Source organism: Thamnophis elegans, chromosome 8 (assembly GCF_009769535.1).
Source record: "Thamnophis elegans isolate rThaEle1 chromosome 8, rThaEle1.pri, whole genome shotgun sequence".
Lineage (NCBI taxonomy): Eukaryota > Metazoa > Chordata > Lepidosauria > Squamata > Colubridae > Thamnophis > Thamnophis elegans.
The window spans coordinates 8160490-8183881 of record NC_045548.1 but is presented as its reverse complement, the minus strand read 5'-3'; the positions used below and the strand labels follow the sequence as shown (position 1 = coordinate 8183881).

The 23392-nt window shown below is 42.0% G+C and overlaps 1 protein-coding gene across 1 annotated transcript in view; it reads left to right on the top strand.

The window, feature by feature from the left end:
- Positions 1 to 501: 501 nt before the first annotated feature.
- NEDD9 (neural precursor cell expressed, developmentally down-regulated 9) overlaps positions 502 to 23392 on the top strand; it is an 86788-nt gene continuing 63897 nt past the window's right edge. Inside the window, exon 1 of the mRNA XM_032223349.1 lies at positions 502 to 789. Coding sequence (XP_032079240.1) covers positions 778 to 789 — 12 coding nt within the window. The 5' untranslated portion in view covers positions 502 to 777. The remainder of the gene's footprint in view (positions 790 to 23392) is intronic.

Below are 23392 nucleotides of genomic sequence, written 5' to 3'. Positions count from 1 at the left end.
GGGAGAGAGAGGGAGGGGAAGAAAGAGAGGGAGGGGGAGAAAGAGAGGGAGGGAGAGAGAGGGGAGAGAGAGAGGGAGGGGGAGAGAGAAGGAGGGGGACAGAGAGGGAGGGGGACAGAGAGGGGGAGAGAAAGGGAGGGGGAGAGAGAGAGGGAGGGGGAGAGAGAGAGGGAGGGAGGGAGGGGGAGAGAGAATGTAAAATAATTATCCAAATGACATTGCACTGAAAAACACCTTTAAAAAGGTGGCATTTTCTAAAGATTTTCCTCTAAGCCCAGAAGCTCCCATAGAAGTGCAATTTGTACACAATTTTGTATAACTAACACACACACACAAATATACACACACACACACACACACACAAAAACACCGAGAGCAGGAGGGCGGGGCGACGTCCGCGCCGTTGCCATCTCCGTCCTCCCCCCTCCCCCCCCCAGTCCTGCGCTCGGCTGGCTTTCTCGCCAATCACGGGCCGGTATGCAAACGAGCCGAGCGTTTTGCCCGCTGCGAGCAAAACAATGAGCTCAGACTGGCTGGGGCAAGCGGAGCGGCGGCGGCGGCGGCGGCGTTTGCGTGCGAGGCGGCTCTTTGGCCCGCTGAAGCGGCGGCGCATCCTCGGCGGGCTCTCTCTCTTGAACCTCGCGCTTGAAGGCGGCCGGGGAAATGGAGCGCTCGGCTCGCGCCAGCTGCTGCCTGTAAAGCCCACCGGATTTCGCCCAGCAGAGACATCTCCCCCCCCCCATCCCACCCCGCCCTCCCCAACCCGCGTCCGCGAGTATGAAGTACAAGGTATGGTGCAGCAAGAGATCGCCGTGTTTTTGGGGAGTCGGGGCGGGGGGAGGCTGAATGCACGCGCGGGGCTGTGTGTGTGCGAGCAACTTTCCAGCTGCTGGTTGCAAAAGAGAAACCGAGCGGCTCCGGAGGCATCTCGGAAGGAAAGGACGGAGCGAGCGGATGGTGCCGACGAGGCAGCTCCGCTGTGCAAACCGGTCTGTCAAAGGAACCCCCCACCCCACCCCGGGGAGGGGGGATTTAAACTAGGGGTGTGTGTGAAAGGCTTGCTACCTTCCTGCCGTGACACCGACACCGATTCCCGCCTTTCAAGCGGAGCTTTCCCGACCTGGCGCCCTGCAAGATGCTCTTCAAGCTGTCCGTGGAATCCGTGGGATTTCAGTTCAACTCGGAATTAGAGCTGGAGGGGACTTTGGAGGTCTTCTAGTCCGACCCCCCCTGCTCAAGCAGGACACGCTATGCCAGTGGTCTCCAACCTTGGCAATCTTAAGTCTGGAGGACTTCAACTCCCAGAATTCCCCAGCCAGCTTAGCTGGCTGGGGAATTCTGGGAGTTGAAGTCCTTCAGGCTTAAGATTGCCAAAGTTGGACACCACTGCATACCATTTCACACAAGTGACTGCCCAGTCTTAAAAAAAAATCTCCGGTGATGACGCTCCCACAACTTCTGAAGGCCAGCTGTGCCACTGGTTAATTGCTCTCACTTTTAGGAAGTTTCATCCGTGATTTCAAGTTGCTTCTCTCCTCGATTGATTAACATCCATTGTTCCTTGTCTTGTTCTCTGGAAAATAAATTGACACCCCCCCCCCCCTGTCTTCCTTGGAGCAGCCCCTCAAATACTGGAATACTGCTACCATGGCATCCCTAGTCCTTTTTCTCTATACTAAATGATAGTTGTCGGCATCCAGAGGGCGCCAGGCTGAAAAAGGCTGCTGTAAACTTTGAGGAGAATTGCCTTTTGCTTTTATTGCTTCTAATGTGGGAACTTTTTTTTGCTCCCAAGATAACAACATATGCTGGGCATTGGCATCATTGTTGTTGCTCTGAGTCAAGCCCATTGCATCAAATAAATCCCACGCAATGCCCTTTATCTAAGCCTAAATCCTGTTGAACTAAGGAATCATATATACATCATCCGGCCAAGTTTATTACTTACAAATAAGTCTGTTAGCTCAGTTTTGTCATAAGCGTAGCAAATGTTTAACTTTTCTGACTAAGAGGCAAGGTAAAAAATATGACAAATGCCTCATAAAACCATGTAAATCAGTCTTGAATGGGCAGCTAAAAGAGAAGCCGTTCTGATTACATTCAGTTGCTTAAAAAAATCTGCTTACTTGTGAATCAATCTACAGGTAGTCCTTGACTCACAATAGTTTAATGGTTTAGTGACTGGTAAAAGTTACCATGGCATTGAAAAAAATGGATTGATGACCATTTTTCACAGTTATGACTCAAAGCTCTTGTGATCAAAATTTAGATGCTTGGCAATGGGTTCATACTTATGACTGTTGCTGTGTCCCAAGGGCACGTGATCGCCTTTTGCAACCTTCTGATAAACAAAATCAACTTAACAACTGTGGCAAGAAATGGAGCAAAACTCACTTAACCAAAAATTGTGGGGCTCAATTGTGGTCGTAAGTCGAGGAATACCTGTATTAATGTTGCCTAAGTAAAAATGACAACCTCAGATATGCAGATGATACCACTCTAATGGCAGAAAGTGAAGAGGAAGTAAAGAGCCTCTTGATGTGGGTGAAGGAGAGTGCAAAAGTTGGCTTGAAACTCGACATTAAGAAAACTATGATCGTGGCATCTGGCCCTCTCAATTCCTGTCAAATAGATGGGAAAGAAATGGAGGTAGTGACAGATTTTATTTTCCTGGGCTCCCAAGATCACCGCAGATGGGGACTGCAGCCAAGAAGTTAAAAGACGCTTGCTCCTGGGGGAGGATAGCTATGGCAAATCTAGACAGCAGACTAAAAAGCAGAGACATCACTCTGCCAACAAAAGTGTGTATAGTCAAGGCTACGGTTTTCCCAGTTGCAATGTATAGCTGTGAAAGTTGGGCCATAAGAAAGGCTGAGCGCCAAAGAATTGAGGCCTTTGAACTATGGTGCTGGAGAAGACTCCTGCGAGTCCCTTGGACTGCAAGGCAATCAAACCGGTCAGTCCTAGAGGAGATCAACCCTGCCTGCTCTTTAGAAGGCCAGATCCTGAAGATGAAACTCAAATACTTTGGCCACCTAATGAGAAGGAAGGACTCACTGGAGAAGAGCCTAATGCTGGGAACGATGGAGGGCAAAAGAAGAATGGGATGACAGAGAATGAGGTGGCTGGATGGAGTCACCGAAGCAGTAGGCATGAGCTTAAATGGACTCCGAGGGATGATAGAGGACAGGGAGACCTGGAGAAATGTTGTTCATGGGTCACGATGGGTTGGACACAACTTCATGACTAACAACAACAACAAAGCAAAAATGATAAAAAGATTGCATTGGGATCCTTTCAAGCTCCGACTTTAAGCAAGACAAGTATTTCTTTGGCTTTTCTGAAATCATAAATCAGGATTTTATTTCCTGGTACTTAAGAAAATAGCTTTTGCAACATAACAATCAGCTGTTGACTTGAGAGGAGGTAGAATTTCACCTTGTCTCATGCAAGTATATGTAGACAGTGTGAATAGATGGTTTCCCCCCCCCCCCAGTGAAATACCATGTTTTGATAAGCAGTACTGTATAATTGCGGAATAATTGCTTGTTTACTTTAAGTAGAAATGCTTTAATGGACAGTGGGGCAAAGTGCTAGCTTCCTCGATCTGATGCTTCTAGATATGATGGACTATACTTTTTGGCATTTCAGGCCTTGGTAGTGGATGTTGGGAATTGTAATCCAGGACATCTGGACTCAGGCAAGAGAGCAAGGGATGATCCTTATTATTTCTCTACACTAAATTCCTTCATGGCACGACAAAACCGTGCTCGACTAAGCCACGCCCGATTAAACCGCGTCGCTGACGTCATCAACAGGGCGACAACAGCGAGCGCGGAGAAAGAAGGGCACTTTAAATAGCGCTTTGAAAGCAAGCCGATTCAACTTAAGGTAAGGGTTAGGTTTAGGGTTAGGTTTAGGGTTAGGTTAAGGGTTAGGGTTAGGTTTAGGGTTAGGTTAAGGGTTAGGTTTAGGGTTGGGGTTAGGTTAAGGGTTAGGTTTAGGGTTAGGTTTAGGATTAGGGTTAGGGGGGTTAGGTTTAGGTGTTAATTTTAGGTTTAGCGTTTACAGCGTGCTTCTGTCGCCCGGTTTCGTCAAGCGCGGTTTAGTCGAACGCGGTTTTGCGGTGGAACCAAATTCCTTGCCTTTCTCAAACTTGGCAACTTTAAGCCAGCTAGGAAATTCTGGGTATTGAAGTCCACCCATCTTAAAATTGCCAAGTTTGACAAACACTGATCTGGAAAGACACTATAACCCTCTGTGCACTGATGTGTGCGCAACCATGGAATATATCTGGGATATGAATTTAGCAAATACAGCCACTACAATCTTATTTTCTTAAAACTGACAAGGATGTGGGAAAGCAAGCACATCAAGATTATCAAAAATCCATAAGCTCCCAAAATTGTTCACAACATCAACATTATTTGGGGTGGTGGTTGAGTCTTTAGCTATAGATAAACTTTCATATATTCAATATATACAGTACTGTAGTTTTGTGTTGCTTCTAGGAGCCTATAGCAATAGCACCTAGACTTATATACTATTTCATAGTGCTTTTACAGCCCTCTCTAAATCAGAGGTGAGTTCCTACCAGTTCGCACCAGTTCGGTAGAACCGGTTCGTCAAATCTACCGAACCGGTTAGAAGAGGTTCCACCAGTGGACCCAGAAAGCAGGCCTACAGAAGAGATTCCAAATTTTTTTGAAACCCACCACTGCTCTAAATGGTTTACAGAGTCAGCATATTGTCCCCAACGAACTGGGTCCTCATTTTACTCACCTCGGAAAGATGGAAAGCTGAGTCAATCTTGAGCCTGTGAGATTTGATCTGCCAAACTGCAGCCAGCAGTCAGCTGAAATAGCCTGCAGTACTGCACTCTCACCACTGCGCCACCTCAACTCTATATCCTATGATGATAGGAGGGCCCGGATATGCAAAAATAAGAAAGTAAATAATGATATCAACTAGATAAGCCGTGACCCATTGCTTCAGAGATATTTTCTTATGTTGAATGACTGTGGCAGATGCAATGGAAATGGGAGTGGCTTCCAACTTCCTGCCAGCTTCCCCATTGACGTTTCTTCTAGAAAGCTGGCAGGGAGTTGTTAGAAAAGACAATGACATGATTTCAGCTGATCGTGGCAGCACAGAAGTGCTCAAAACTTTGCCAAATTTTAATCCCACAGGAGTCGTGGGTCGCAGATTTTGTGTGCATTTTGTAAATTAACCCATTTGTGACAGGTTGATTCAAAAATTATTGCTCTTTGATGCACTGTGTTGCAATATTCAGATGAACACAAGGGTTTTAGTAGTATATAGATTCATGCCTAAAGATAAATATAGTACCTAAAAGTAATCTATTCATGTCTTTTCGGAACTTACCAGACACATGCAAACTACACGTTAAGTAGACATTTAAAGATTATAGCAACTGCACGCCTATTGCAGTTATTGCTTGATTACAAGAAAATTGACAGAAAGATCCTCGAAGGACAATAGGAAATATCTATGAAACTAGTGTGAATTTCTCTAGTCTGGTATCATTCAGAGGTACTGGATTATTACTACTATCATGCCATTGGGGCACGTTGAAGCTGTGGGCCAACACATTTGCAACACCATGGGTTGCAAAAACCTGGTTAGGAGTATAATGTAGTTAGATCTTTTTCTTTTTACTAAAAGTGCCTCTTCTTGAGAGGAACCTCAAGCAGCTGCAATCATAAGACCTACCTGCAATTTGACTGCAATTAGCCATAGCACTAGGGCCAACAATTGGTGTCTTTAGGGTTTGTGTGTCTACTAGGACCTTAGTATCATTGTAAGGCCCATTACAGGTGTGTGGTTTGGAACTGTATAAAGAGCTGGGTCTGTTTCTCGCAATCCTTGTAATCTCCAATCGTATCCGAGACCTAGGTGAAGAGTTGAAAAATGGTTAAATCCAGCCACACAGTTCTGTTTAGAGCAGTAGGAAACCCTGTCATAGCCAGGGTCTTCTGAAACAGGACCTGATTTGATCACAAGCATCTGGAAGAAGCAGAAAGAAGGCAGAGAAATTGTTACTGTGACTTGGAGAGGACACAGTACTCATTTACTGAGACACGCTGTTGAAATATCCCAAATGAGAGTGGAATTATTTTTGTTGCTAACCCCCAATTTTTTTCTTATTTTTTATTTTTTTTTGCTTTTCTTTTTGATATATATATATATCAAGGAAGGAAAAAGTGCTTTGCGACTTGCAAGTTCCGCTACTGTAACCTTATCATAAAGATTAATATTCTTGGTTTTGCTTTCCTGGTCTGGACTACTTTGAAGGGCTAGGTTCAGTGGTGGGATTCAAATAATTTAACAACCTGTTCTCTGCCCTAATGACCAGCTGGGTAGGCGGGGCTCGGTGGTCATGTGACTGGGAGGGCATGGCCAACTCAATGTCACTCACGTCGATGGGCGCTTCGCCTTAGCTGTTACAATGTCATAAGGGTTAACCAAAGAGGCAGTTTCTGTAAGCAGGGCAATAAAGATTAGGCTAGAAACAACATCAGAATGTTTCCTTCCTGCCTTCCTTACAGGATTAGCCCTGTAAAGTGGGAAAAAACAGAAGGAGATTTCTTCCAACAATCGGTTCTCCGAATTGCTTAGAAAGTTACGAACCGGTTCTCCCGAATAGGTGCGAACCGGCTGGATCCCACCACTGGCTAGGTTGTTGCTAAGAATGGTACATCGATATGTCTGTCACGTCATTAGGAGACAACACTGATTTTATTTTCCATTTTTAGGCTTGCAAACCATTCTAACCAAGTTGACTTGGGAGCCCTGTACTTTACTGGTTTCTATGTAATTTACTTTTGGGATAGCATCGCAAAGTAGTCTTAACTGAATCAAACCATTTCATCTCAACCCATCGTGCCAGACAGCCAAGTTTGCTCAATAAATTCTTATTGCTCAGACAAGAGATTGAAGTTAAATTGGCATATCTACTTAGGAGTAGCTAACTGTTGAGTAGACACATAAACGTTTGTGCTTCGCAGCTATATTTTTCACATGTGTAAAGTCTGTACTCAGGCTGTAATAGTGCCTGGGTTTTTCCAAAACAAGTGACTGTTCATTTGTTTTAATTGTTCGGTATGTTAATTGTTTAGAAATTTCAGAGGCCTTTCACATCGGTTCAGGACACCTGTCATTGGAAAGAAATAGGAGATCTGATTTGAGGTGCATGGCCCTATTAAAACCCAGAGTGATTTCATTATTCATGCATTGTGAGCCATGGTTTGTTAAATCATGCAGCATTGAATAAACCACAATTGGCTGGATAAACACAACATGCTAAAAGTACATTATGTCTTAGTGCAATGTGCAAACCCAGCAGTCACTTAATTAAATGTGGCATATTTTGGTTCAGTTACAAATTCTCTTCTGGGTAAAAACAATGCACTGTAGCTTAGTATTTCTAAGCCACAAAACTCAAATTAATAAACCTATTTAATACCAGGTTTCTTTGAACTCACCCATTTTAGTCAGAAAAATATATATATTTCATGCTCTATAATATGCCTTCCCTATATTGAGCAAAAATCAGCAGTTCTAATTAAGGAGATTGTTATATAATTCTAGAAGGAACAGTCTATTCAGTGTTTTTCAAACTTGGCAATTTTAAGATGTGTGGACTTTAACTCCCAGCATGCTGGCTGGGGAACTTTGAGAGTTGAAGTCCACAGCTCTTAAAGTTTGAAAAACACTGTGCCAGACAAAAGAAAGACAAATAAAAGAAGGAAGGTTTTTAGCTGCCATAAAACTTTTTCCGTCAGACTAGTATGTTTACTTTTCATACGAAATATTTTTTTAAAAAAAATTCTTTAGCCATGGTTAGCGTTCTTAATCTGAAGTCCACAAGTGATTTTGTTCTGGAATACATCTGTTGACTCCAGGGATAGTAAAAAATGAGTCCTTGCAATTATTACAATTTCTTAAAGTTAAAGAAAGTCTATAAAAATATAGACTTTGGGTAAAACAAGCCGATCAACCCCCCCCCCCAAAAAAAAGCCTATTATGTATTTGTATTTTATTTACTGCAGTGATTTTCTGAAGCCGAGTAACTTGGGTAAGATCATCCTTGCACCTCAAGATTTCCTCTTCAATCAATATTCATTAATGGTTTATTAATGGGAAATGCCATGCATGCATCTCAAAACTGCACTGGCAGTTTTGAAATGCAGTATACAGATGATAACAGTACTTGGATTTCCAACAAGTGCTGGTTGGGGGTTCACCGATAAAAGAGCGAATGACAAAAGCGCACCCGACTAAACCGCGGTGACAAAACCGCGAGTTCTAAAGCGCGCCGACAAATGAGCGATGAAGCACGGCAACAGAAGCGCGCTGTAAACCTAACCCTAAACCTAACCGTAACCCTAAACCTAACCCTAAACCTAATCCCTAACCGTACCCCTAAACCTAACCCTAACCGTACCCCTAAACCTAACCCTTACCATAATTTAAATCGTGCTTCTGTCGGTGCGCTATTGTTGCCGGGTTGATGACGTCACGGTTTTAATGCCATGGTTTTGTCGGCGCACTTTTGTCGTGCGCGCATTTGTCGGGTCACGCTGGTTGGGTATTTAACAAGGAGTCCTTGGGTAGACTAGACCAATCTCAGAAGGCTATAATACTTTTGCCTTCATCTAATTTTCATACAATGTCCTTCTCTTGCAAAATGTAAATCCATATTGCAGAAGTGGGGAACCTATGAAGAAAAGCCACCTACGGCTCTCCACTTTCATTTTTTGCAGACTTCAGAAATCACGATATGAAATTGTTATAGTGCAATTATACTTGGGGTGGAAAATGAAAGGAATTAGGTTAAAACTATTTCCCCTCCCCCTTATCTAAAACCACCCAAACTTTTGTTCTTCCCTGCAGTGGTATCACATCACCTGCTATGGTTCCCTTTGGGACTGAAATAAATACTTTAAAAATTGCAGCTGTCTCCAACCGAGCAGTTCAAAAGCATGTAAATGCAAGTAGATGAATAGGTACTGCGTATAAGCATGCGGGAAGGTAACAGCATTAAGTGTTTCATCGTATGCTCTGTGTTGTGGTGTGATATGCTGGTCACATGGCTATGGAAACATCTCCAGACAGCACTGGAGGTGAGCTTCACCCCCTAAAGTTGATCATAATTTACAGAGTAAAACTCCTAGGGATACCCTTACCTTTATCAATTACAAGAAGAAGTTGAACTAGGGACCACTTTATCAGAAACTGAAGAAAGGATCGAAACCAGCATTTTCCCAAGCCTTTTGTTACTTCTCTGTCTCTTGACATCTGCCTGGCATAGATTCTGGTACTTAAATCCTTCTTACTCTGTAATTTGTCCTTAGGAGAGTGATTTGTGGGTGCGTTTCCAAGGCAGAAAATTGTAACTTGGGAAGTTGCAGTAAGCACCATATTCTGGGAGCTGCAACTAGCTAAGGAGTCACCGGACGTTTCTGGCCAAAGGAGAAGAAATTAGGGTTGAGAAGTTAGTGTTGTAACTACTCATACATGAATACATACAAATAGCAAGATGTTTTCAGGGCCAGTTTTGGGTGGGTTCCTCCACATCCCTGACCAAATTTGCTTCTCGGTTTCAACCAAGAGACCATAAGAAAGTTTCCCAGAGAATAAAGCAGTCCCTTTTTGGCCTCAAGGAAATCAGTATGGCTCTGCTGGTTTTTCTCCCTAAACTAATTTATGGGAACTAACTTAAAATTCCATGTAATCTTGCTTTTAGCTATTCTGCAGTAAATAGAAGTGTAAGATATATGAAATTATATACTGGAACAATTTTCTATTAATCAACTAATAGATGCAAATTCTGGTTTTTGAAATGTACTAGTTTTTGTATTGTCTGAAAGAATAATGGAATTTTCTTATGATTCTTGCGTGACCCGACAAAACCGCGAACGTCAAAAGAGCGCCGACAAAACCACGGCGCTAAAACCGCGATGTCAAAAGCGCGCCGACAACAGCGCGCCGACAGAAGCGCGATTTAAGTTAAGGTAAGGTTTAGGGTTAGGGTTAGGTTTAGGGTTAGGTTTAGGGTTAGGTTTAGGGTTAGGGTTTAGGGTTATTTTTAGGGTTATGTTACAGCGCGCTTCTGTCGGCGCGCTGTTGTCGGCGTGCTTCAGCGCTCATTCGTCAGCGCAGTTTTATCACCACGGTTTAGTCAGGCGCGCTTTTGTTGTCCATTTGTGGTGGAACCTGATTCTTGAGTAGTCAAAGCAATAACTAGATACAAAACTACAGATTCTAAAGTAGTAAGTATTCCCAAACCCAGGAGGATAATCACATAGGCATGTGAATGATATCAGAGTGTACTATGTTACAATTACAGTAGTGGCATGACTACTACAGGTTAGTAATTTGAAGATGTCTTCACACATAAACTGAAGTGTGGTAAATTTGTTATAATGGCTGGGTTCATATAATACGTTCATTCACAGTTCACAGACAAAAGTGCGCCCGACAAAAGTGCGCCCGACTAAACCGCGGTGACAAAACCGCGAGTTCTAAACCGCGCCGACAAATGAGCGCTGAAGCGCGCCGACAACAGCGCGCCGACAGAAGCGCGCCGACAGAAGCGCGCTCTAAACCCAACCCTAAACCTAAACCTAACCCTAAACCTAACCCTTACCTTAAGTTAAATCGCGCTTCTGTCGGTGTGCTGTTGTCGGCGCGGTTTTAGCGGTGCGGTTTTGTCAGCGCGCATTTGTCGGGTCACGCTCATTCACAAACCATGGTTTATATCGTATAGTGATTCAATTCATGCAGTACACTAATCAAATAAAACTAACTTAATATGGCATGTGAACCCAGTCTAAAGAAGGGCATATGAAAAGTTAGTCAACCTCTTGGTTCAGCTACTATACTGTGTCCTATAAAGAACTATAAAGTTCTTGATAGGACATATTGCCTAGTATTTTTCCTTCCAAAATCTCATATGCAACGTTTATAAACTATGAAACAGGGGGGGAAATCCAGACTCCCCACCCATTGTGTGATATTAGTAATACTACTATGTCATGAAATAAATGATTTAAACAGTCTTAGACAAAAGAGAAATCCATTACATTTAATAATCTGGAAATTCAGCCAGTTATTTCTATAACGAAACAGGAAAAAATAGCAATTGCCCTTGTTTGTAGGACAGAAGGCCTTTCTTTGTTCCCTGAAGGAAAATAATTAAAATATTTCAGATAAATACTTTTATTAAAATTTATAAATTTGAAACTATGATTATGGGGGCCTGTTTTCTTCCTTATATCGTCTGGTCAGGATTATTGTTACAGTCTTCCTTGATCTTGGTGTTTCGTGGGTATTGAGAATGTGAGAAGTTTGTCCTGTCTTATCTACGCTGACTTGCGAAAGGCAAGTTGTTTAACTGTTTAATTAAGTTGTTTAAACTTAGATTAAAGTTGTTACTTAATCTAAGTTATTTAAATTAACTTAGATTAAACGATTTTTGTTTACATCAGTCAAGATAGTGAGTGCTTACTAATGATTAAGATGTTGGACTAGAAGCTAGAAGGACCAGGTTCACCTTCACTGACAGAAGGTCACTCACTGGGTGACTTCGGGCTTGTTGATTTTGTCGTTAATCTTACAATCTCAACATATTGTTGAAATTCTGATGTCAGTGTGTCATAAATTGCAGGGAAAATGAATAGGCGAAAGAAGCTTTTAAAAAAAACCCATATTGTTCAAAGGCCTCTAATTAGATAGGGTGAGTGGGAATTCATGTCCCTTCAAATATATTATGAGACTACAACTCAGATCATTCTTGACCTTTGTCTGGGTTGCGTTAGTACTGGAATTCAACATCTTCTGAGAAATAGGTTACAATCTATCCCCCTACTACTACTGCAATGCGCTCTACATGGGGCTGCCCTTGAAGAGCATTCGGAGACTTCAGCTCGTCCAGAATGCAGCCGCGCGAGCGATTGTGGGTACACCTCGGTACACCCACGTTACACCTATCCTCCGCGAGCTGCACTGGTTACCGATTGGTCTCCGGATACACTTCAAGGTGCTAGTCGTCACTTATAAAGCCCTTCATGGTATTGGACCTGGGTACTTGAGAGACCGCCTGCTGCCAATTACCTCCCAAAGACCCATTAGAACACACAGGGTTGGCCTCTTCCGGGTTCCGTCTACCAGCCAATGCCATCTGGCTACTACCCGGGGGAGGGCCTTCTCTGTGGCAGCTCCGTCCCTTTGGAACGAACTCCCTGCAGAGATCCAGACCCTCACCTCTCTCCAGGCCTTCCGAAAAGCCGTTAAAACCTGGCTGTGTCGGCAGGCCAGGGGTTGATGAGTTCCCTTCCCCTCTCGATTTGTGTGTCTGTTGGTTATTTTTAAATGCTTGTATTTGTAGTTTTTGTCCTTCCCTTCCCCCCTTGGGTTTGTGAGCCGCCCTGAGTCCCGCTGGGAATAGGGCGGCATATAAATAAAACGAAACCTAAACCTAAACCCCCAAATCACCAGATAAAATCAGGATTCAAAAGACTAGAACTTGGAATGACTATATCCTTTGTTCACGTCAGTGGTGGGTTTCAAAAAAATTGTGGAACCTCTTCTGTAGGTGTGGCCTGCTTTTCAGGTCCACTGGTGGAACCTCTTCTAACCGGTTCGGTAGATTTGACGAACCGGTTCTACTGAACCGGTGCGAACCGGTAGGAACCCACCTCTGGTTCACGTCCTTCCTTGTAGTCCTCATCTATGTTTTGTGACATGATAACAAGCCCTTAGAGTCCTTTCTGAATAATCATATTATGAGAGTACACGGAGCAGAAAGAGACATCCCCAAAAGATGGAATCTACCCATGAAGCTTAATTTCAGCTGCTTTTTTTGTTTTGTTTTTTTGTTTTGTTTTGTTCTGTTGCACCTGAAGGCAGGACAGGAAACAGCAGATGGAAACTAATCAAGGAGAGAAGCAATCTAGAACTAAGGAGGAAATTCCTAACAGTGAGAACAATTAACCAGTGGAACAAATTCCTTTTGGAAATTGTGGGTGCCCCAACAGTGGAGCCTTTTAAGAAGAGACCGAAAAGTCATCTATCAGAAATAGTATAGGCCTCCTGTGAGAGCACGAGGTTGGGCTAGACGACCTTCAAGGTCCCTTCCAACTCGGATACTGTTACTGTTTGTTACTCTGTAGAGCTTTCTTTGGTTCTGCAGTCTGAAATGCTTTTCAGTGGAGATGCCTGAGAGTTGATTTTGCAGTACGCGACCTGTGTGCCTTCATCCCTAAATAATGGCCTTATGGCTAACAGGCACTTAAATTTCTTTTCTCAATTGCTTTTCCTTGAATAAAATTTCCTTGAAATATATTCTCATGGGCCCGTTTGAACTTCTGGAGCCCATGCATTAATTTAGGCTCCATTTTTGGGCAGCCTGGAATAGAGAAAAAGAAAATCACAGTTGATTATGCGTACCAGCACAATCATATTCAAACAAACGTTGCATGCCAATTACCTTTAAAATACCAGAAATCTCTTGTAGAGAAACTTCGTTGGGTGATTAAGAATCAGAAAGAAAACTCCCAAGTGATCAGTTCGCAATCTAATGGTTTCCGTTACCACTGCAGAAACTTACGAGTTTTGATTATCTATTTTTAGATAATTTGTAGGAAAGAAAGAAACTTAAACAAATTCGTTTGTAATGCCTGCCACTTGGATTGCATACCGCCTTAAATGTAAGTCTGCATTGCCAAGGCAAACAGTGTCACTGGGAAGAATGACTGTATTTCTAATAATCTGCTTTAAAAAAAAGAAAAAAAACTTTCTGTAACCAAGGGGATGAAAGCCCCCAAGCATGTAACTCTGTAAAGGGCATAGGAATGGCATGCACTGTCTCAAATGTTTGTACTTGACATTCCTGATTACTACCCTCTGACTGTCAAGACATAAAGGATGGGGAATGAGATCAGCAAAAGATGAGGCACTGGTCACACCGTCATAACTGCGTGCCTTGATATGGCAAGGAAGGAAATCACTTGCTATTTTAAAAGGATTACTCTCGATGTGAAATATGTTACAAGCATGACATCAATAATAAAAATATTATATTAGCCTTCTTCCAAACTTGTGGATTTCTCGTTGTATTTATCTCCTGCCGGCCTGATTAAGAGTCATAGATTAGGATGATGGAGGGATGCAGCCAGAGGTGGGTTCCTACCAGTTCGCACCTATTCAGTAGAACCGGTTCGTCAAATCTACTGAACCGGTTAGAAGAGGTTCCACCAGTGGACCCGGAAAGCAGGCCACACCTACAGAAGAGATTCCAAATTTTTTTGAAACCCACCCCTGGTCCTTGGATAGGATTATTCTACACTATCATGCTCATATTTATAAACCTCAGTGCCTCTGTGAAAGGTAAGGATGGCTACTGCGTTTGTGGTGCAATCAGAACATTGCGTGTGTTGAAGTTGTTTTAACGCAAACTTGTTTTTTAAAAGGCACAAAGATGCCTTTTAAAAAACAAGCTTACATCCTATTCTTATGCATGCCAGTGCTGTGTGGGAGGTAATTTAAGGTGGTTCTGACAAGTGTCGTCGGCATCTTCATATCTGGTCACATGGGCGGCAAGCCACTCCCCTCTAGTCACATGGGCGGCAAGCCACTCCCACAAAGGAGGCCACACCCACAGAGTAGGTTCCAACAATTTTTGAAATCCACCACTGAGTGGAACACATTTGAAGGGAAACCGAGTAGATCAGAATTGGCTCAAAAGAAAGAAGGGAAGACAGGGAGCAGAAAGGGGAGGGAAGGGAGGGGAGGAAGTATGAAGCATGTCTTGATTTTCTTTTTGGAAACTGTAATTCCACTTGCTTAGTACATTTAGTCTTCGACTTAACAATAGTTTGTTTAATGACTTTTCAAAGCTACAACAGCACTGAAGAAAGTGACTTATGACTGTTTTTCACACTTAACAACCATTGCAGCATCCCCATGGTTCCACGATCAAAAGTCAGACACTATAAGAGCCGAGGTGGCCCAGTGGTTAGGGTGCAGTACTGCAGGCCACTTCAGCTGACTGTTATCTGCAGTTCAGCGGTTCAAATCTCACCGGCTCAAGGTTGACTCAGCCTTCCATCCTTCCGAGGTGGGTAAAATGAGAAGCTGGATTGTTGTTGGGGGCAATATGCTGACTCTGTAAACCGCTTAGAGAGGGCTGAAAGCCCTATGAAGCGGTATATAAGTCTAACTGCTATTGCTATTGGCAACTGGTTCATATTTTATGACAGTTTCACTGTCTGGGTATCATGTGGTCCCCTTTTGTGACCTTCTGACAAGCAAGGTCAATGGGGAAGTCAGATTCACTTATTGTCGGTGTTACTAATTTAACAACGGCAGCGATTCGTTTAATTAAATACCAAGAAAAGTCATAAAAATGGGGCAAAACTCACTTAACCAATGTCTCACTTAGCAACAAAAATTTTGGGCTCAATTAGAGTAGTAAGTCGAGGACTACCTACGCACAACATTTCTCTTGTTACAACTTTGCATCCCCATAAAATGAATGCAAGGTTTATACCTTGAGTTTAATTAAGTGTGTAATTTAATTTTAAGTGTGTAAATGTAATTGAGTGTAGTCAAGGTATATACCTATATCTTGAGTGCAATTAAGTTTAGTCTGACTGAAGGAAAGTCAGACAAATTAGAGAGGCAGTGACAACATATTCTCATTCTCTTTACTAATGAGTTTTTGCTTGTGACCTTCCTACTTTTTAAAAGTAGTGAAACCAAGGTGGTTTTCTACACATATTTATCAGTAGGACTTAGTTTTCATTCTTTGTGTCTGGGTTGTGTGATCCAAAAGTAAATTATCTAACCTGACGCAAACGGTAATAGTTATGCGCAACTTTGGATATACTTTCTGAAAATGTCTAGCAGCTTTCAGCAGAACTAAGATTTCTTCATCTCATTTGTCTGCTTCATTTTGCCCTTATAAAGAGTTCAAATTGAAGATGTACTTAAGTTTTGGAACAAAGAGTATCATCAGACTAACTAAGGAACAGGAGGGATCTCAAATAAGTTTCATACAAAAGCAAGAATTAGAACAATGTTTTTTCTATATACAGGACTTAAATTGTAGGCCTGCCTTGTCAAATGTAGAACTCTCCAAATCCTTTGGGCTACAACCTCTGGAATTCCCAGTGAGATAATAATGGAAAAGACTGACTTCAAAGATAGAAAGTAATAGGTTGCCTGTAGCCACTCACCATTTATATTTCCTGGGGGTGTCTTTCCTCTTTGCCCTACAGAAATTCAATTCCTATGAAATTATGCTGGCGTTTATACTTTCTGATTATTTGTTTTAGCATTAAAAGGGAGCTTGCAGTAGATGCCAAATTGCCTGTCTTTAATTTACTACTACTTAATTCAAGCGTGATAAATCCATAATGACCTCTTGATGGATATGGCTTGCTGCATTCTCAGAACGGTGCTGTGAATGAGCATGAAAGGTGACTCAGAATTTTATGAAAATAGTGGGTGATGATGTGCAAGTGCTTATTCATCTCTGCCCTCCATCATAATTGGTGAAATCCAGTATGGTTCATTTAAGCTATCTGGGCAGAAAAATAGAGAGAAAGAGGAAATAACATGTGTCGTTGCTCATTAAGTCCAAATTAAAATGTTACAAAACAATAGGACCAGTTATCCACATCCAATCTCTCCCCCAACCCTCCCATGCATACTCAGATCTATATTTGTCCCAACTAATTTCCAAGTGCGTAAATGGAATGTAAGGTTGGATTCTGCCAAGCAGAAGTGAGAACAAGGTATTTCTATTGCAGATCCAGCAAAGAGGTTTACACCAGTGGTGGGATTCACTTACCTTTGCTACAGGTTCGCAAATGTGAGCACGCTCGCTCACATCGCTCACACGCACCACCTTCTGAGCATGCGCACTGCTTTCTATGCATGCACAGAAGGTTGCACATTACATTGGCGCGTGACCTGACAAATGCGCGCGCAACAAAAGCGCGCCAACAAAACCACCGTGAGAAAACAGCGTGGTCGAAATTGCACCCACAACAGCGCGCCGACAAAAGTGCGATTAGGGTTAAGTTAAGGGTTAGGTTTAGGGTTGAGGTTAGGGTTATTACCTTGTTTTCGCGTTGTTTGTTGATGGCGTGCTTTTGTCGGCGCGCTATTGTCGGCGCGCTGTTGTCGGCGTGATTTTGACCTCACTGTTTTCTCGCAGCGGTTTTATCGGCGCGCTTTTGTTGTGCGCGCATTTGTCGGTGAACCACATCGGAGTGGATGGGTTTGCCCAAACCGGTAAGAACTGGCTGAATAGCACCTCTGGTTCACACACTAAGTCCAAGTTCCAGTGTTTGAGCATTTGAATCCCATATGCTGCTTTTTTGGAGAGCTTCCACCTCCCTTTTTTTTTTGTTCAGATTTGAACAACAATGAAAATGTTCATCTGTGAAAAAACTTAATTCACAACCTGAGATGTATGGCCATGGAATTGTACAGTTTCGTCAAAACGACAAAAAAAAAAAAAAAGCATTACAACAGTGGTGGGTTTCAAAAATTGTTCGAACCTACTCTGTGGGTGTGGCCTCTTTTGTGGGAGTGGCTTGCCGCCCATGTGACCGGATGGGAGTGGCTTGCCACCCACGTGACCGGATATGAAGATGTCGACGACACTTGTTAGAACCATCTTAAATTACCTCCCACACAGCACTGGCATGCATAAGAATATGATGCAAACTTGTTTTTTAAAAGGCATCTTTGGTTTGCGTTAAAACAACTTCAACACACGCAATGTTCTGATTGCACCACAAACACAGTAGTCATCCTTACCTTTCACAGAGGCACTGAGTTTTATAAATATGAGCATGATAGTGTAGAATAATCATATCCAAGGACCAGTGGTGGGTTTCAAAAAATTTTGGAACCTCTTCTGTAGGTGTGGCCTGCTTTCCGGGTCCACTGGTGGAACCTCTTCTAACCGGTTCGGTAGATTTGACGAACCGGTTCTACCGAATAGGTGCAAACTGGTAGGAACCCACCTCTGGAACACAACATCATAATGCAAATGTTGCCTTGTGGATACAGACACGCAGCATTATGACACAGGGACAAACAGAGTGAAACTTGCGTGGTTTCCTCTTTTGCCGTCCCTAAGGAAGCTGGTAGATGTAACTTACAAATGAGAGGAATACGTTTGCTGAAACTGGGCAGTTTTGTTTGTGTAGGTTGAAGAGACTGGCTAGTTTTTTTGGTCTCTTATAAAAGGGGCCCACTCCTTTTTGAAGTTTGTGTGTTCCCCTGTTCATTCATTCATGTGTTCATTCATTCATTCATGCAACCCGGATGGATTAGTATGCTCCCAGTGAAGTTGAGGAAATAAGAATGGATTTAGCCTGCATGAATTTAGGCAGCATAATAAGAGACCTCTCTTGAGAGGTGCCCCATTGACTGAAAACTTGGACTTTCCGCAGGGAAACCCAGTGATTCATTCACACACTGTAGTCTTTGAGAACTGCTTAATAATTGTGAGAATAAAGTTTTGCTAAGGGCAATCTAGTCTCAACGAAAGAGTAAAAGGTCATGAAGAATCAAGAGATATTACGCTTAATGCATTAGTTCAGAATAATTGGATATGCAGAAAGATTCTGATATTGTTATTCATAATAGCCAAAACTTTATCTGTAGTTTTGTTATTTGCTATGTTTGATAGAACTAATTGACTATAGTTGATTGCCCAGAAAATGTCACATCATTCTGCTTTTGACTAGACATTGCTGAAGAAGTTTTTCAATACTTTCCAGAGGGAATGTCATAGATGGCTGTCCTCCCTCATTGAATTACAGCTTTTCAGAAGCTTTTCAGATGAGGGGATAGAAGGGGAACTCATCAAACTTGCAGAGGACACCAAGCTGGCAGGAATAGCCAACACTCCAAAAGACAGGATCAAGATAGGGAAGAATTTTGACAGACTTGAACACCGAGCCCTATCTAACAAAATGAAATCTAATGATAAGAAAAGTAAGCTTCTATGTTTAGGTAAGAAGATCACACTTAGAATATTCCATCCGCTTTCGGTGGCCACAATATAAAAAAGATGTTGAATCTCTAGAAGGAGTGCAGAGAAGAGCAACAAAGATGATTAGGGGAAGGGAGATTAAAACACACGAAGAACGGTTGCAGGAATTGAGTATGTCTAGTTTGATTAAAAGAAGGACTAGGGGAGACATGATGGCAAGTCTTCCAATATCTGAGGGGTTGCCACCAAGAAGAGGGTGTCAAGCTATTCTCCAAAGGACCTGAGGGCAGGACAAGAAGCAATGGGTGGAAACTAATCAAGAGAACAAACCTAGAAATAAGGAGAAATTTCCGGACAGTGAGAACAATTAATCAGTGGAACAACTTGCCTTCAGAAGTTTTGAGTGGAGGTTTTAAGAAGAGATTGGACAACCATTTTGTCTGAAATTATATAGAATCTCCTGTTTTGAGCAGGACTAGAAGATTTCCAAACTCCCTTCCAACTCTTATTATTCTTATTATTCTGTTAAGTGTAGTGAGGATGAGAACCGGAATCTGTCTGATGTCTTTGATGTTGATAAGAACTTTTTGTACCATGAATAAAATGTTCACATATTAAAATTCAGGACTAATTTATCCTTCGGTTTCTATCCCCGTGAAGCTCCATTCAAGCTCTGTCATGACATACAAAATCACATCTGTTGGATACAAAATCACATCTGGTATCCTTTGTAAGCTAATGGCTGGTTACACAATATATTCTATCACCACACAAGCAACCTCAGCTTTTGAAAATATGAATTCCTAAGCCACAAACAATTTCCTCATCCACAGACCTATTCTTTATTTAAAGCATTTACGACCTCTCTTTATTCCGAAGAAACCATCAAGATTGGTTACAATCCAAATGAAAATATTTCTCAAGTAAAATCTTCACAAATTAAATCACTTAAAATGTATGAGACAATAACTGGAAAGCAACGGATGACAAAACATTGCAATATTACTTGCCAAAAAGCACAAACTGCATGAATTCATAATTGTGTCTGTCAACTCTGCATCACTTAGGCTTGTATCTAAATATTTGCACCATATGTCTATGGATTCTGGTGGAGCAATATTCAAATCGTGGTGAAATCTTAACTTGGTTTGTCTGATGCCCAGAATATGTTTGTCTCTCTTTTAGTATACTATTTTGTCTATGTATTTTTGTCTATGATCAAAAGCACTACAGTACATAATATATTATTGTGCCTTTAAAAGAAAGCCCCTTTTCACTTTCAGAGGTAAAAAAAAAAAATTCAGGAAATTGGAAGTAAATACATATTTGGGACAAATTCTGTGAGTCTATGCAGCTTGTAAAGCCTTGACTAGACTAGGCTGGAAAGGAAAAAGGGGAAGCTTCCCTTTTTTGTATAAAATTAGGTCATTTCAGGGTTGCGCTCAATTCTCTGGAAAACCCTAAGGAGTCTGGGAAATATGATCAGTCTGGTTCTCCTCTCTGTTTCCTCTAAACATATTGTCTGCGTGTGTCTGTCTGATCGTTCAGGGCATATCTTGGAAAAGCTTTATGCCCCTTACAACGTTGCAAGAAGAGCAATTCAAGTCAGAGAGCTATAAAAATATCATCTTCCTCTGCATTCCTTGTGATGTGCTTTATACATAAGCAATACCCTGATGGATCAGACACATCTGGCCATTCTAGACCAACAGTCTGTTTCTACTGTGTACAACTCACTGTATAAGGAAGCTCTCTTAGTCTCCCAGCAGATAACAGAGTTGGAAGGGATCTTGGAGGTCTTCTACTCCAACTCACTGCTCAAGCAGGAAACCCTATACCATTTCAGACCAATGGTTGTCCAGTCTTTTCTTAAAACTTCCACACGCAATGTTCTGATTGCACCACAAATGCAGTAGTCATCCTTACCTTTCACAGAGGCACTGAGTTTTATAAATAGGAGCATGATAGTGTAGAATAATCACATCCAAGGACCAGTGGTGGGTTTCAAAAATTTTTGGAACCTCTTCTGAAGGTGTGGCCTGCTTTCCGGGTCCACTAGTAGAACCTCTTCTAACCGGTTCGGTAGATTTGACGAACCGGTTCTACCGAATAGGTGCGAACTGGTAGGAACCCACCTCTGGCAGAGGACCTGTGGCCTGAGAGAGGCGGTCTATCCAGGATTAAATCTTGGATAGTAGATACCATGGATGGATAATGAGCTGACAATGGAAAAAGGGGGCCTTTTAAAGGAGTCACTTCAATTTCTCTGAAAGAAAAGATGCATAATAGGCACTTTGCTTGCCTTTTAGAGTAATCATGACTTGTTCCTTCCCTTCCTTTGGCTTGTAATGCTTCCAGTCTATGAGGTTACCTCAGTTCCAACTCATTCATTCTGTAAGAAACTAGAGATCAGATGACATTCTTTAGAAATCCTTACTGAAAACTTCTCATTTTCCTACTCTCCAGCACTTAACAGCAGTGGGTTTATTTCTTAAACTAATTTATGTTTCAGTAGGATAGCCTACTGAACTTTATCTTCTGCTGCTTGGGAATCACCTCTGATCCCTGTATGACTTTTTAATAGAGAAATGGGAATAAGACTCCATTAAGGAAGAAAGAAATGCCCCCAAAAGGCTTGGATTAGAAGATAAATTAAGAAACTTCCCAGAAAAACATCGATGTATCTGTGCCAATATTATTTTTCTGTTCTTCCTTTCCTTCAAAAGGAATAATAGAAAAGGAAATTCAACCAAGTATGGATAAGCGCATAATATAATATTATATTATAATCATAATTGCCAGTAAGGAAATAACGTGCTTTGAGAAATCATATTAGTTAATCATATTTTTATTAAAAGGAGGTGGATAGAAAATCTTTCCCTATTTCTTCTCTTTTCTTTCACATTTAGCTGTGGTACAGCAAAATCCAACACAACTTCTCTAAAGAAACTTCTTTCATGGCACTAGAGATGCAGAATCAGAGGTGGGTTCCTGCCAGTTCGCACCAGTTCGGTAGAACCGGTTTGTCAAATCTACCGAACCGGTTAGAAGAGGCTCCACCAGTGGACCCGGAAAGCAGGCCACAACCACAGAAGAGGTTCCAAAAATTTTTGAAACCCACCACTGGCAAGGATCTTGTAACTTGACAGCTTTAAGACTTGCATGCTTCAATGCCAGAGTTTCTGAATAGCTATTTGGACTGACCTAAGTACTAATTCATAATTTCATATCAGGTCACATGGGCGGCAAGCCACTCCCATCCGGTCACATGGGTGGCAAGCCACTCCCACAAAGGAGGCCACACCCACAGAGTAGGTTCCAGCAATTTTTGAAACCCACCACTGTGCAGAATGAATAAGATCACTATTGTTCTCAGATTCATCTCCCAATTGACTTCAGAGGAAGAGAATTAACTAGAAAAGGAGATACTAGTCAGCATGCCTTCAGAGGTTCTATCCTAAAGTCTGAATCATTCTTGCACTGCGTCAAAACCTTGAATAACAACCAACAAAACATCTGGAATCTTAACGTTGTTTAGTGCATGCCTGCCACACCTTAAAATGAGCCTGGCATTGCAGGGTTTAACTTGGATGTGAATTTAGGACATGATGCCAGGGGAAAGAATGCAAGTGGTTTAACTTTTTTTTTTTTTTTAAACAGCAAGGCTATAATTATCTTTTTAAAAACATGTACGTGGTGATTATAAATGCATTTTGAATTCTTGCTTTGCTTCTGTTGTCTAAAGCTGATGATGGCTTCATTGCAACCTCTGCTGGACCTCATATGTGATGTGGTATAGGAAAACAGGGAGTTACGATATAATAGCTCCATGGAATGAGGGATAGAAATACTCGCATTTTCCAACACAGGCCAAAGTGTTTCCTTCTGCTGTGGCCTTCAGACAAATTAACAGTGCTGAGTTCAAATTTGTAGGCTTTATGGTTCTGGAGATTTCGTGATGAGTGAGTGGTATTTGGCATAGATAACTAGATAGATGGATGGATGGATGGATGGATGGATGGATGGATGGATGGATGGATGGATGGATGGATGGATGGATAGATAGATAGATAGATAGATAGATAGATAGATAGATGATAGATAGATAGATAGATAGATAGATAGATAGATAGATAGATAGATAGATAGATAGATGGATGGATGGATGGAAGCTTTTAGGAGGCTCTCAAAGTAGATATGAAGTTATAAAACAAGATGATCTAAATAATCTACGAGACCATCTTCTGCCACATACCTCCCAGCGTCCAATAAGATCACACAGGATGGGCCTTCTCTGGGTGCTGTCGACTAGACAATGTTGTCTGGCGGCTCCTCGGGGGAGGGCCTTCT